Source organism: Rissa tridactyla, chromosome 8 (genome assembly GCF_028500815.1).
Source record: "Rissa tridactyla isolate bRisTri1 chromosome 8, bRisTri1.patW.cur.20221130, whole genome shotgun sequence".
NCBI classification, from domain to species: Eukaryota; Metazoa; Chordata; class Aves; order Charadriiformes; family Laridae; genus Rissa; species Rissa tridactyla.
The window spans coordinates 3,523,404-3,536,747 of NC_071473.1; the positions used below are offsets into that span (position 1 = coordinate 3,523,404).

At 39.9% G+C, this 13,344-nt stretch overlaps 1 protein-coding gene across 1 annotated transcript in view; it reads right to left on the reverse strand.

Moving 5' to 3' along the window:
• Positions 1-243: 243 nt before the first annotated feature.
• Positions 244-13,344, reverse strand: part of GNA12 (G protein subunit alpha 12) — a 44,762-nt gene continuing 31,661 nt past the window's right edge. The window contains exons 3-4 of the mRNA XM_054211383.1: positions 8,740-8,790; positions 244-7,701 (exon numbers count right to left, since the gene is read on the reverse strand). Coding sequence (XP_054067358.1) covers positions 7,132-7,701; positions 8,740-8,790 — 621 coding nt within the window. The 3' untranslated portion in view covers positions 244-7,131. The remainder of the gene's footprint in view (positions 7,702-8,739; positions 8,791-13,344) is intronic.

The window sequence follows — 13,344 nt, forward strand, 5'->3', positions numbered from 1 at the left end:
GGAATCCCTAACAGGTGTTGCCAACTCAACAGGCTTAATTGTCTTCTCTTGCTGAGCTGAAAATATACAGGCTCAAACTCTGGCTGTGTCTCCCCTTCCACTTCCCATCAGTTCGAACGCCTAAGTCAGCTACGGCCGGAGGAGTTGGAAGCTTTACACAGGTTAATGTTTCACCAGCCTTCGATTCCTGGACACGCTCGGGAAGAATGATTCAGACCAGAACTGGAGAGGTGCGAGATAACGTAAAGATTACAGAACAAGACTTTATTGCATGACAACCGTAGTTTCACGCAGTTCATGCTTTAATTTAGTCAAAAAGCGGCTCTCTCGCAGAAATTTTTTGAATAAAAGCAAAAAACGTCACTCTAGGCTTTGTTGAAAGATAAAACCCATAAAGAACAGTATAACAAGTCAAGTTTTAATAGATTTATAAAATTCATATATACAAAACAGTAAACTAAGTCACCAAAGCTATAAAATACACTTTTTACACATCACAATATAATTTTATCTAGTACACAGTTTTCATAAATTGAAACTATTACAGCAAGTAGCTGCTTCTATCGTGGATGCTGTTTTGGTGCTAGAAAGACACTTATGTGAGCAGTCTGGAACTGTGCTTTTATTTTATGCATTTTTCACCTTCTTTTAGTTCGTCACTGTTTTTTTAAAGTACTTTCCTGTGAATTGTTAGAAAATTAAGGCTAAACTCAGGCCTTTCTTGCCCAATGCAGTGAACTGGTTTAAAAAAAGAATGATATTGCATAGTATGTGTGTTACAATGCATAGGCACCAGAGAGCAAGTAAATTGCAGAATAAAAGATAACATTAATTGGCTTCCTAGCTACATGATTGTGTCACAAGATAACTTTGTGTTTTGTCAGTTTGCTTTCATACATATTGATTCCATAAACAAGACAACTCATCACAAGAGCAATAAATACTAGCCATTTTGTTAAGTGGAGTCTCCAGAAATACTGTTTAACATGTATCATCAATTCAAGCTCATTACGCATTCCAGATAACGAAACCTGTTCACTGGAAAAGCGCTCATTATCCTCAAGACAGTTAATGGCTTCAACGCGAACAGGAGTTTGAACACGTTTTCAAACCTAAGCCCACCAAGCACGCTTTCCAAGTCTTGTGAACTACCCAAAGGCCATTTCTCCTCCACATCCCCCTTCTCCCTGCCATCTTCTCCCAGCTTTTGTGCCCAGCCACCTGCACACAAGCTCAGCACAAGAGATTGTCGGGAAGCACTAGCAGAGAAGCAGCGCTATTCAAAAGCTGTTACCTCCCTCGTAAGATGCTCTTTCTCCAGGCCTACTCATCCAAAAATGTTGCTCTCCATCAGTTGTAGTTTTTATTCAAATAATGGAAACAGCCTCTTACCTAGCCGTTCCCCTGAAATACCTCTCACGCTCTGGTATCTTGAAGAAAGCGTAAGTAGCTGTTAGAAAGGAGTAAGAGGTGCTGTCTGGCCAGAGATCTGCATACCGTGTTTTAGTAGGAATTGAGTTTTAGCCCTCAGTTATGAACAGATGAAGAGAGATTTACACTGGAAGGGTGTGCAGCTACAGCCGGGCCAGCCTCGCCAGCCCGCCGCTCTCTGGAGTCGCTCAAAGCTGCCGGGGTCAGTGCAGACGGCATTTCACTTCAATACAGCCAGTCTTCAAGCACCATCAGTTTTTGGGATCTGTTTAGAAAATAGCTCCCCTCTCTTGCTCCCTTCCAACATACTTTGGCTTTTTTACCAGAACGCCCACCTTGGAAGTCACAGTGCTGCTCTTTTTTTCTCTCCAACTGAACATTTTCACATCGGAGAGAAGATACGACCTTCGGACATACGCCAAGAGCTCGGTTGTGATACAGTTCGTCAAGCCAGGCACAGAACCACAAGCGCTGACAATCTAGTACCTCCATACTTCCCACCCAATAAGAAAACAAGCATATCGACACATAGACAAACTTCAACACCGCTTTCCAAATGCCATTAGAAAGATAAGAACGTTAAGAATCAAGCTAAACTGTCCAGCCACTGAGATGAGCAAAGAGAGAGCATCACCTTGTTAGCAGAGCGGCAGTTTCAGCTCCAAACAGCCTGGCTTTACTCATTTCCATCTATGTAAAAGAAGGTTAGTGTTAAAACAAAGAAATGCCCACTTCACAGCACAAAGCAGAGATCACCCCAGCTAATTACAAAACAGGCAATATTAAAAAGCACTAGGTCTTTTATTGTCTTGCCAATTACTTCCTCACTAGGCTAGACAGTCCTCATCTAGAAGTGCGTGGAGGCAGCCCGGGCCTGGCCCAGGCCATGCCAGTCTTCCTGTCCCAAACGGATGCTCCCTAGAAATCTGTTAAAAACCCATTTACAAACCTAGGCACCGATGTGTTATGGTTGCTACTGAAACACCCAACCCACCACTTCCCGTGTTACAGAATTAATAGAGCGTATGAGGTAAAGAGTTGGCAGTGCTAGATTAAAAACCCTGACTACACCATGGGATTTTATACTAGAAAAATGGTATCGAAAAGAGGCTGCTACTAAACTTGCAGGAATCAATACAGTTTTCCACCATGAGGGACGAGTGCTTGGCTTACCTGCCAAGCTGCACTGTACGAAGGTGTTATTGCATACCGTGATTGTGTCTCAAGCTGGCATACATCAAACTGTATCAACCCGACAAGTACTCCAGAAAATTTGATGACACAAGCAAAGCTAAGGCAGGTGTCAAAACTCACGACCTGAAAGTCAGAGGGGTCTTCTACAGAAATCCTGTAGTTCCATGCAGCAGAATGTTGGGTTTTGGTTTGGTTTTTCCCCCCCCCCCCTCCTCTCTCCAGGAGAGCTAGAGAGGTACGTACATTGAAGAAACTCCAAAACATGAAGTTAATATCCACAGACATTTGTCTAAAGGCAGCAAAGGGCTTGTTTTCTAAAATGATATTCTGTGGAAGCGAGTTGTCTGTCGCTAATGAAAGCTGCTAAGTTTCTTCAGTGGTTCCATGTCTATTCTGTTAGTTTCATTAATGCTACAATTCTTTGCAGATTACAGTAACCAGGACTGGTGAATACCCAGGGGGAGAATGGGGACACAACGCACAACAGAATGGGACACATTTTTCAAATGCACCGTTTTTCATACCAAAAACTGCTTTAGCTATCCTAGTGGAATTACATTTTTCTCTGCAGTGCCACATATAGATGAGCTCTTCCTACTCCATTTCACTACAGGTTTTTTTGCCATTAGTTTCTCCACTCTGCTTGGCTGAGGTTCAGGCTTTAGTTGGCTCAGAAAGCCTGTAAACTGTCATCTTCAAGAGCTTCTTCATGCTTGTAACATGCCTAGTTTATGTTTTACACAGCAGTATTTTAATAAACTGAATATATTATCAAGACAAATAATCTGTGATTTCATATTAAATAAGATCAATTCTTTGTAGAAAACTGGAAGCATCTTTGAGTTGTAGTGTAAAGTTGAGCAGCCAGTAGTTTCCATTCCATAATCAATATTAATTCATTTTTTAACATTAAGAACTAGTTAATTGCTTCAAAGTGGCAACCGCCTATTAAATACGTCACTTACAGAAAACTATTCTTCCTTTTTAATTCACCACGTCACCTCATAATACCACCTAAGAAGTGTTCAGAGAATGACAGCACTGCAATCAGAAGGCAAGGCACTGACTGACATGCTCTCATAGCTTAAAGCCTGTCTGGAGGGCAACAAATACAAAGCAGTGTTTGATAAATGACTCCCATTTAGTTAGTTTTTCTACTTAAACTGCAAGATGACGTAAGTCTCTCCTGCAAGCACACGCTGCAAGCACTTCCTCTCTTTGTCCTTACGAGAGACAACCCATCTGCAACACCCCTCACTGGCCACTGACCTGTGGGCGTCAGAGGAGGGACAGCAAAAGGCTGCCTTTTTTTTTTTTTTTAAATAAAAAAGTAGTTTTTCAAGGTCTCCATCTGATTATCATCCTGCCTCTGACCCATTTCCTGACCAGCCAAATGAACAATAAGCCTATAAAGTTAACAAAAAGAGATGTTCTCTCCAGCTGTGTTTACCTGCAAAGTTCTCCAGGATGTCACTTAAAATAAAGTTTTTTATTTGTTTCTTGTAAAAGGACTCAGCAACCGACCAAGGCTGTCCCAAGATGTTTGTAAGACCTAAGCTACCTAAGCTCTGCTTTACTAATTAACTGATTTATCATAACGTGATTTTCTGGGTTTATTATGCTACAACCCATCTTGAAAAAAAACCCCCAAACCTCAGTTGTGGCTAGAAGTGGAGTGTATTTTGCAGAAAAATAAATATACCTGCCACTTTAAAAAAAAACCAAAAAGTCCTTTTCCCTCATGGGCCAGATCCTTTGCAAACTTGAGAAGTGCTTGACTTTTGCAAGTAGACTTTCCTGATCTTGGGTTCCTGGCGTGAACCATCACTATCAAAGTTCAAGAGAACATAGAGCCAAACTACTGAGTTTTCTCCCCAGTCTAGAGCATCACACTTAGGCCCATTTTATCAACAGAAGAAAGGCGATAATGGGTCTGAGGTGATCAAACTGGTTCCCTAAAACTCTGATTTAGTGTGCAAAACTGCCATATCATACAAACAAAATTACTAGCAAGCCTGAGAGCTCAATATGAGATATCTCGTGCTGTTTCTTTCCCACGTACAGATCAAGTTACTTAAAATATATGTTGCATTATTAGCTGTGTTCAGAGTTTTAAATCCTTAAGGTGATCAAGGATACAGAACCATGGATGAGCACGAAGAGAAAAACAGAACAGGAAATTCCGCACTATGCCTCCCAGCTAAAACTACAGTAGATTGAGACATAAAACTGAGGTAATTCTTGAGAAAAAATACAGTTGAAAGGGAATGTTTAACTCATTTGAGAAAACAAGCATAATATTAACCCATCTAGAAAATTCAGTGAAAGAACAAAGCTCACAGCAAACTAGGAAATAAAGTCAAGTCAACCAAGAAGTCAGGTGAGCCCACAACTGCCTCCTCTTTCCCAGAGTCTTGAGTGAAGTGGAAACCACTAACAAAAGCTCCAAGAATATCTGAAAGCTTTGCAAAAAGTTGTAGTCTTCAGCCAAATGAGCTAGCTTTGAGAAACAAACCTTATATGATGAGTAAACTTGTTTGCATCACTCTGTGTTGAAACATTTACCTTTTCAAATGTAATAATCTTAAGAGTTTCCCCCCATCTGAATATTACAGTCATGTAACATATTTTACCCCTTCCAGGTTAAAAACTAATAAATATGTAAAAGACAGAGTTGGTCCTGGCAAAAATAAGACTTGCTATAAGGAAGTTAATTCCTGTTTAAGTTTGCTCAAATTTAAGTTAGGTTTTCCCATCTGCAACTCTTCAGTTACTCCTTCCCTCGATACTGTGCGCGTTACACGGCGCTGAAATAGCTGCATCTTTTCCGCGCTGAAGCCTGCACGAAGAAAGCCAAGAGACTGCTACATTAGGAAACGACACAAAAATACTGATATGAACATCTGCAAGCTTCAGAGGGGAAGAAAGATTCCAGATTTTATCCAAATTAACATGAAAGGACAACGGAACAGGACTTTTTTGACCACATTTCCCATAGGATTACCAGCTGAAGTAAAGCGTTGCTTGTTTTGACATGCCATTACAGGCTCAAAGGGGATAAGAACTCCAGGGAATCTGCTGACTTTTTACGGATACAAACAGCCCTTCAGGTTTTATTCTTAGATAAAAACTAGGACAAAAACTGCACAGTAAACTATGTTTGAAAATTACCTAAAGGATAGCACTACAATGTTGATCTAAAAGGCAGATCTTCAGTTAGTCCATGTACCCCACTGTAGTAGAAAAGATCCGATACGTCTGTACACAAAAAAGGCACCTGACAGATCGTTAGACAGAGAGCTGGGAAATTAACAGTTCATATCAACATTGTTCATAGCCTCTTGCAATTTTACACACAAACCATTGCCCAAAACGGGCAACTCCAAACTCGACTGTACTCAGAATTACATGTGCATTAACTATAGGCTAAAGATCCCATTAAGACACAGATTAAAGGCTAATTTTACAGCAAGGTCTTGCTGCCTAAGTACATCAGTGCAGCCGTAAAACTGGGATCTCTAGGGTGTTCAGCCCTCCTATAAGGTCAGCTGTTGGGAACTAATCAAGCAGCTGCTGTACTACCAAAACCTTTGCTTAGAAGTTTAATCAGCTTTCAAACTTTTGAATATAGATAAAGCCCCATCACGCGAGACACTGAACCTTCACAAATATTGCCAGCTGCAGGTGTGAGAACAGAGCCGGATTTCCACGCAGTACGTCTCACTCGAGCACCCACTGTGCGGACACATGGTCGGGTGCTCTAGCACAGGCTGCTTCACCAAGGAAATCGGTTTCCCCGTGATGTAATACCCTTCACATCTAGTGCAAAATAAACCCTTCTCCGTATCAGCAAGGCCTTAACTTCCAATCCAATTTACTCCAACACAGGTTTCCTTCTACAGATTTAGACTTTTGCCTCAGGAGACTCACGCAAAACCTTCAGACAAGACCTGTGCATCCACCTTGGTAAGTGGATTCCAGACCCTTGGCAAAGCTGGACACGCGCACAAGATCTGGTTATATTCCTAAGGCTTAAGAACAGAACTTCCATTAACTTTCCCCGATACAGCTGCCAATCTCATTACGGTTAGATTAGTTTGATTGATTCAGCACCTCCAAACTACAAAAAAAGGCAGTTTGTACGACTAGTGTCTTCGAAAAATGAGCATATTCATTTAAAACAATGCATCTTCCATACATGGTTTGTCAGAGATTTCTTTTTTCTAAGAAGGCAGAAGGTGATTGTGTTATTCAGCATTCCCAACTAGGTACAGAACCTACAACGGCCAGGTTTCAGTAGTGTTTCTAGTCCAAATGATTCAGTAGCTAAGATCAACATTTGACTCCTTCAGCCTATAGCTCCTCTGTTTGGACTGGCTAGTTTACAGCATTCCTGAGCCAAGTAATTAGCATGGGTCCTACACCACATGCAAGGGCCATAAAGAAAGGATAAAAACTTTGATCTAACCCTCCGGCAAATTTTAACAGAACATGGGCTGCTCTCCTTCACTGCAACATAATGTCCTTCAGATTCTCTTGAAGGATTGTGTCCTTCACGGCATGAAACACAAAGCGGATGTTTTCAGTGTCTATGGCAGTGGTGAAGTGATGGAAGAGTGGCTTACTACGGTTTCTCCTCTTTCTGTCAAAGCACTGCACCAGATAACGTTGAACATCTTCTAGCCTGTGAGGGTCGCCTTTGAAGTCCGAGAAATACTTCTTAATGCTGACAGTCTTTACCTTCTCTACAAGGAGATCCATCTTGTTGAGGAATAGGATAATAGAAACATTAAAGAAAAGCTTGTTATTGACTATTGTCTCAAAGATATTCATGGACTCCACGAGTCTATTTGTGCGCCTGTCTTCCATGAGAACCTGATCATATTCACTGGAGGAGACCATAAACAAAATTGAAGTTATTCCATCAAAGCACTGGAACCACTTCTGACGCTGCGATCTCTGTCCACCTACATCCACCATCTTGAAAGGTATTTTTTTAATGATGAAATCATGCTCTACTATCCCCTTGGTGGCTTTTCTAGCCAGCAAAATATCTTGTTTGCTGGGGAAATAATTCTGTAAAAGAAAGGAGAAAAGCGTCAAAAAAAAAAAAGTCCTTCAAAGGTGTTGGCTAATGTCAGAATATTGAGGCAATGGGAAAAAATCAACAAGAGCCATGGTTTTTTTTTAATCATCAAGTGAAGAATGAATACTCAATTTCAAAATAACGGACTGTCGACCACTTAACACATTGGCAAACAGCTACAGAAGATCCTGAGACACATGAGAATAAAAATACAGGACTAATGCACTCATTCACATTTTTATCCTTCAAGCCTCTCATTTTCAAGCTGAAGTCTATTTTATCATTATGAAATTCTCAGCCCCAGTGTTACTGCCATTTAGGTGGGTGTTCAGTGAAGCAGATCACCAAGTCATCACTGAAAGGATTTTAAAAAAAAAAAAAAAAAAAATCTAGTTTTTCCACAGTTCATTACTCTCACAAAGGGCATCTCGCAAGTTTTAGTGGAAATACTTCTTTCAGGTTCACAGTCCATGACCAGCAAGTGCAGCAACACGTTCTACTGCAGGTTGTGGCCCAGCCCACCACTGTCGGGAGATTTGTTCTTCAGGTTATCACTGTTACTGTTTAGGAATATCAACACCCTGCTTCGTCCTCCAGGTCCCCTAACAGATGTTTTCATTACTGATTTTGAATCCTACAAGTACTTTTTTTTTTTTCTCTTTGTTAAGGTTTCATTCTGCTACCTTAAGTAGCTTGAGCCATCAGATCATCGTGAAAAGTGAGTGAGATCCAGAGACTGCATAGAAGGACTGCTAAGAGAAAATACATGCATAAATACAACTTCCATAAGCAGTATTTATTGTCTGTCAAAAAAGATTAAGCAAATACTAAGCCTGAGTCTCATAAGGCTCGAGTTTACTGTTTCTAAAAATCTTTGAACTTATTCAATGCACTGTAATTTAAAAAAAAAACAAACCACACCAACACACCAAACCAAAAACAACCCAAAAAGCATTAAATCATAGGACACCCAGGATTCCATTATCTCTTTGAGCTCTTTTAGTTCAGAAAGGGAAGGTATGTCTTACCAGCTGACCGATCCGATCCAGATTATCCAGGAAATATTTCACCGATTCACCCTGTGGAAAAGGAAAGAGACAGGAACTAAGCTTGTTTCTAGGATAGCAAATCCAACTGAGTGTTTTCACTTTCCAACGCGCACCAAGGCCTAATACAGCAACATCACGTGTGGAAGCTTGGGCAACATCACAATATGCTTAAGGAGCTGGAACAACAGAAGTACCACGTAGCTTAATTCATATAAACTGCTGATAATGAAGTGGAGCTGCCATAATTTACTACTGATGCGTAGGTAAGGTAGTATTTCTTCTGAAAGCAATTTTCTAACAGTTACTTCTAGAAAAGTCAAACTTGACCAAAGATCTGAATAAATGCTCAAATCTACCTAGTAAATCTTTACAATAAAAAGGAAGTGTTATTAGTCAGTCCTTCAGCTTAAAGAATTAGTTTCCCCCCCCGCCCTTGTACGATGAATGCAGTTAACTGACACTGGGTGGGAGTAAAAATGAAACACGTTTATTAGAAACCAATGCATTTTGTTTAAAATGCGTGACAGTGAACAAAAACATATCCTAGACTGGTTGGCATATCTTTAGAAAAGCAAAAGATTTAAGTCACCCACAATTGGTGATAATTTAAGCTAGATTTACTTGTCAAAAAAACCAACAAAGGAACGTTCTGAAGGACTTTCTCTTCTACAGATAGTTTCCCTTTTAGGCTCAAGAGTTTTAATAATGGATTTGCTGATCTTGTACAAAATCCTTTAGCAGTTATATTGAGGAATATAGGCAATGTTTACAAAGAAAATTTATTCTTGTGAGAAAAATGCGTAAGAGGGTTTTTTCTTTAAAAAAAAAAAAAACCCAAAACATTCCACACAAGCTTGTCTGTGTATCAGACTCAAATCAAGTGCGACTTCACACTAGTAGATACAAGAAGCCCTGCACAGATTTCTTAGAAGTAATAAAATTGTTTCCATATAAAAGCAGACTTTACTTCTGGAGGGAAACTATCTTTGGCAGAGCCCATTCTCCTTCAAACACTTCCCTTTCATTTCTTCAGAAGATGATGATGTGTTCAGCAAGAGAGCACTCTTCATTGTTTAGGACATGTGTCTTGCAGTTGCAGCCATGTCATAAGAACGATAAAACAGAAAATCTTGCTGCCTTTTAATACATTTAGGCAGCAAAACACATTACATACATCACAGATCAAGGCAGTGTCAGTAATGACCAAACTGACAGTAAGTGCCCTCACCAAGTCACTAATTCCGAACGAGAACATTCTCAAAATATCGTCTCAGATTCCAACAGCAACATAAATTCTTAAACCATGCATTCTCCTCCATATCATAGGCTTGAGACAGCAGAATAGAATTATACCCCTCCAGTACAACTGTAAATAGACGGCAACACAACAGTTCATTGTGAAGAATCAGACTGGAGATCAGAGGATTCAGTGTTCTGGACAAGTACATACTTTCAGCATAAGCCATAGACAAAACGGAGGTGTCTTTTCTTAAAGGGGAGGGAACACATATATTTGTGGAAAACTACCATGTATCACAAAGATTTACAGTGGACTGCTAGCAGAAAAAAAAAATTACTTTTTTGGAGGGGCAGGGGAAGGTTTCCAAAGAACAATTGCTCTAAGAGCTTCCTTACAATCATGAATTTTCATAAGGTGAAAGTAATTTCCTGTATTTTTTGGCACTCTGTTGTATCAGAGGAGATATCACAGACCGCATGAATAAGAGAAAAGGTCTTCCTGTACAGCATTAGTCATATTTAGGAGATGGTAGAGCCCAAAAAGAAAAGGTCACCGAAGCTACAGAAAACCCCTTCTCTCTCCATTGTGCTTTGTCCTACGCAGTATCTTTAGATATGCAACGAGACTGCAAACAGGCCGGCTCCGGTGCCATTTGTTCCTATTTTCTACCCAGTTGCGTTAAGAGTTCTTGCCGCATCCATACACCCTCCCACGCCGAGAGCAGGAAACAGCTGTATGCATATAAACTGCTGGGACACACACAAGCAAATTTACCTGATTTACAGCTTCTGCCTCCCCGATTTCCTGCCCCACGCATCAATCAGTTTAACATTTTGCACATTTTTAAGAAGGTAACAAAACAATCCCATTATCGAAAAAAAATACGTGTTAATTTCTGCAGTGATTTAAGGAAACTAGGTTTCTCTAGTTTCTTATGCAGCTCTCCATAACATTGCAATTAAGCCAAATAATTCATTTTGGGAAACTTTAAGCAGTAATTGCGAAACGCTTGGATAGCTGGGTAGCCAAGTCAGGTTGTGGAACAGGTGTGAACACCATATGCGTGGTCTGACAGACCTGAAAATGTCTGAATATTCTCTTCCAGCACAGAATTCAAAGTCATCCAGTACTTAAGTCAAAATAGCCGTTTCCAGTCAAAACAACAAATCTCTGAAGCTCCAGAGGGTCTGAAATTAAGAAAAGCTCAAAGCATTAAAGCACACAAACCTGAAGGGAGGAAAAACACACCTACGAAAAACCAAACCAACAACCACCCAAACCCACACCACACACTCAAACCTCCCTACTTTGAAGATGATTCCCTGATTAAATCCTGTGTTATGGACTATGGAAGTGGGGATTCAGTCCCTGCTCCACATCTTAGTCTGAGTCACAGAAGAGTTGGTGGCTTCTGGGAAGCGCGTGGGATATTTCAGTTCATCGAGCAGCACAGAACAACTGCAGACAGCACCAACCGACTCGATGAATAACTTGTAATGTATTTAAATGAGAAAAATATGGAAACTCCAGGTGTTAGGACTGTTTTGTATTAGTATTTTTTAATCAGAACAATTGTATTAACTGAACATTCAGTTAGCTTTTCATTTTTTCCTTGGCATCCGGGGAAAATAAATACCATAATTAATTAGATCTAGAAGTTAAGTTTGTTTAGCTTTATATCAAGCTGCCCTTGAATGCAATTTTGAATGCCATCAATAAATTATTATTTGTGCAAAGCTATTTCATGCTTTGGGTTTTATACACACATACAAACAAATATACATATGTGTGTATAAATATATGCACATATATAAAACATGCACACACACACAGAGTTTATGAGTTGTTCATCAAGGTAGGTTTCCCATTCAAGGCAAATTATTATCAAAATAACAAAGTATCAGCTGCCCCTCTCATGTTGAACTATTTTCTTCTCTTGACGACGCTGACCACAAGCAAGCTGGTTTGGCTCGTTCGGTGCCAATTCTTGGTGTTTCTCCTAAGTCATCTAGCTGTTCCCCTACATTCGAAAGCTGGCTTCGCACTTCAAATGCGCTCTTAGCCAGTTATTTCTGGTTGACTAGCACAGCTTTCTATAGAAGTGGCAGCAAATATTTGCAGCTGATTCATCAGATACTAAAAATATCTTTACACGGATTGACGACTTCAGTTGCATTAGTTTAATGGTTCTAGTGAAAAAAACTACATAGTTTTTTTGAACATTGCAATCTATTTTGAACCATGCTTACAAGCAGCAAAGAAGAAGTGAAAGTCAGAGTTATTTATACGCTATTTAAATACCTGAAGAGAGGTATTTAGTCTATATAATCTACCTAATAGTCTATTAGTATCTTTCCCATTTGAAAGTCCTATTAACAAACCCTGAGATGACCATCATTTATTTTGCTGTTGATACAAACTAGTTAGCGTTTTGGGTTTGTGGTTGGTTTTTTTTTTTTTTTTTTTAAATCCTCCTTGATAATAAAACAAAGTGTCAAAATGCTGTCTTCCATCCATACCCCGTGTTGCCGGGACAGTGGTGGGGGAAGAAAGAGTGACCTCCGAGTTATGAATTTTACGTAATTCAGATACTCCTTTTTAGCACACCAGAGCATAGTATAGACCATTAGTCTTCCTTAACTTCTTGCTCACCACACAAGCGTTACCACAAATGCCTGGATGATTCACTCTCTCACTGCTAATCTCTTCTCCCTCTGCAATACATATCCTCTGAGTAACAGTTTTGCCAACTGGGACCAAGTGAAGGAATAAGAGATGCTGTTCCCATTGTTCAGCGGGATGAGTCACTGCACATCTGGGAACTGGGGGAATCAAGAAACACAAACAGAAGACCTAAAATGAGCCCACAAGTTCCACAATGCAGCATGGCTATTGGATTATTTTTTTTTACATTATTATTATCTTTTTAAACCGTCCTATCTGCAGTATAAAGTTTGGTGAAGCCAGAGAAAATAGTGCGATTTGCTTAAAGACTGACTGGTGGAGGAGAAAGGGAGGAAAGGTGAAATGTAAACATATACTCTTGCTTCCTGAAATAGTACTCTAAAGCTCTTCTTTTATACACTAGACTATCTTGAACATAGCATTCTCAAGGGGCAAAAGCCACAAAATTAAGAAGTTTTTATTCTATATATTTTGTACTATGTGAATGTCATTTTAACATTAGTTCCAAATAAGTCACCATGAAGATAAGTAACTGAATTTAACATCTCTGTCCCTTCAGGCTAGGTTCACAGCACATAAGAAGTTAGCCCACAGAAATATTATAACTAATCTGGCATCACTGCCTTTGCCATTGATAGCCTCATTGCAAAAAGCAAGCA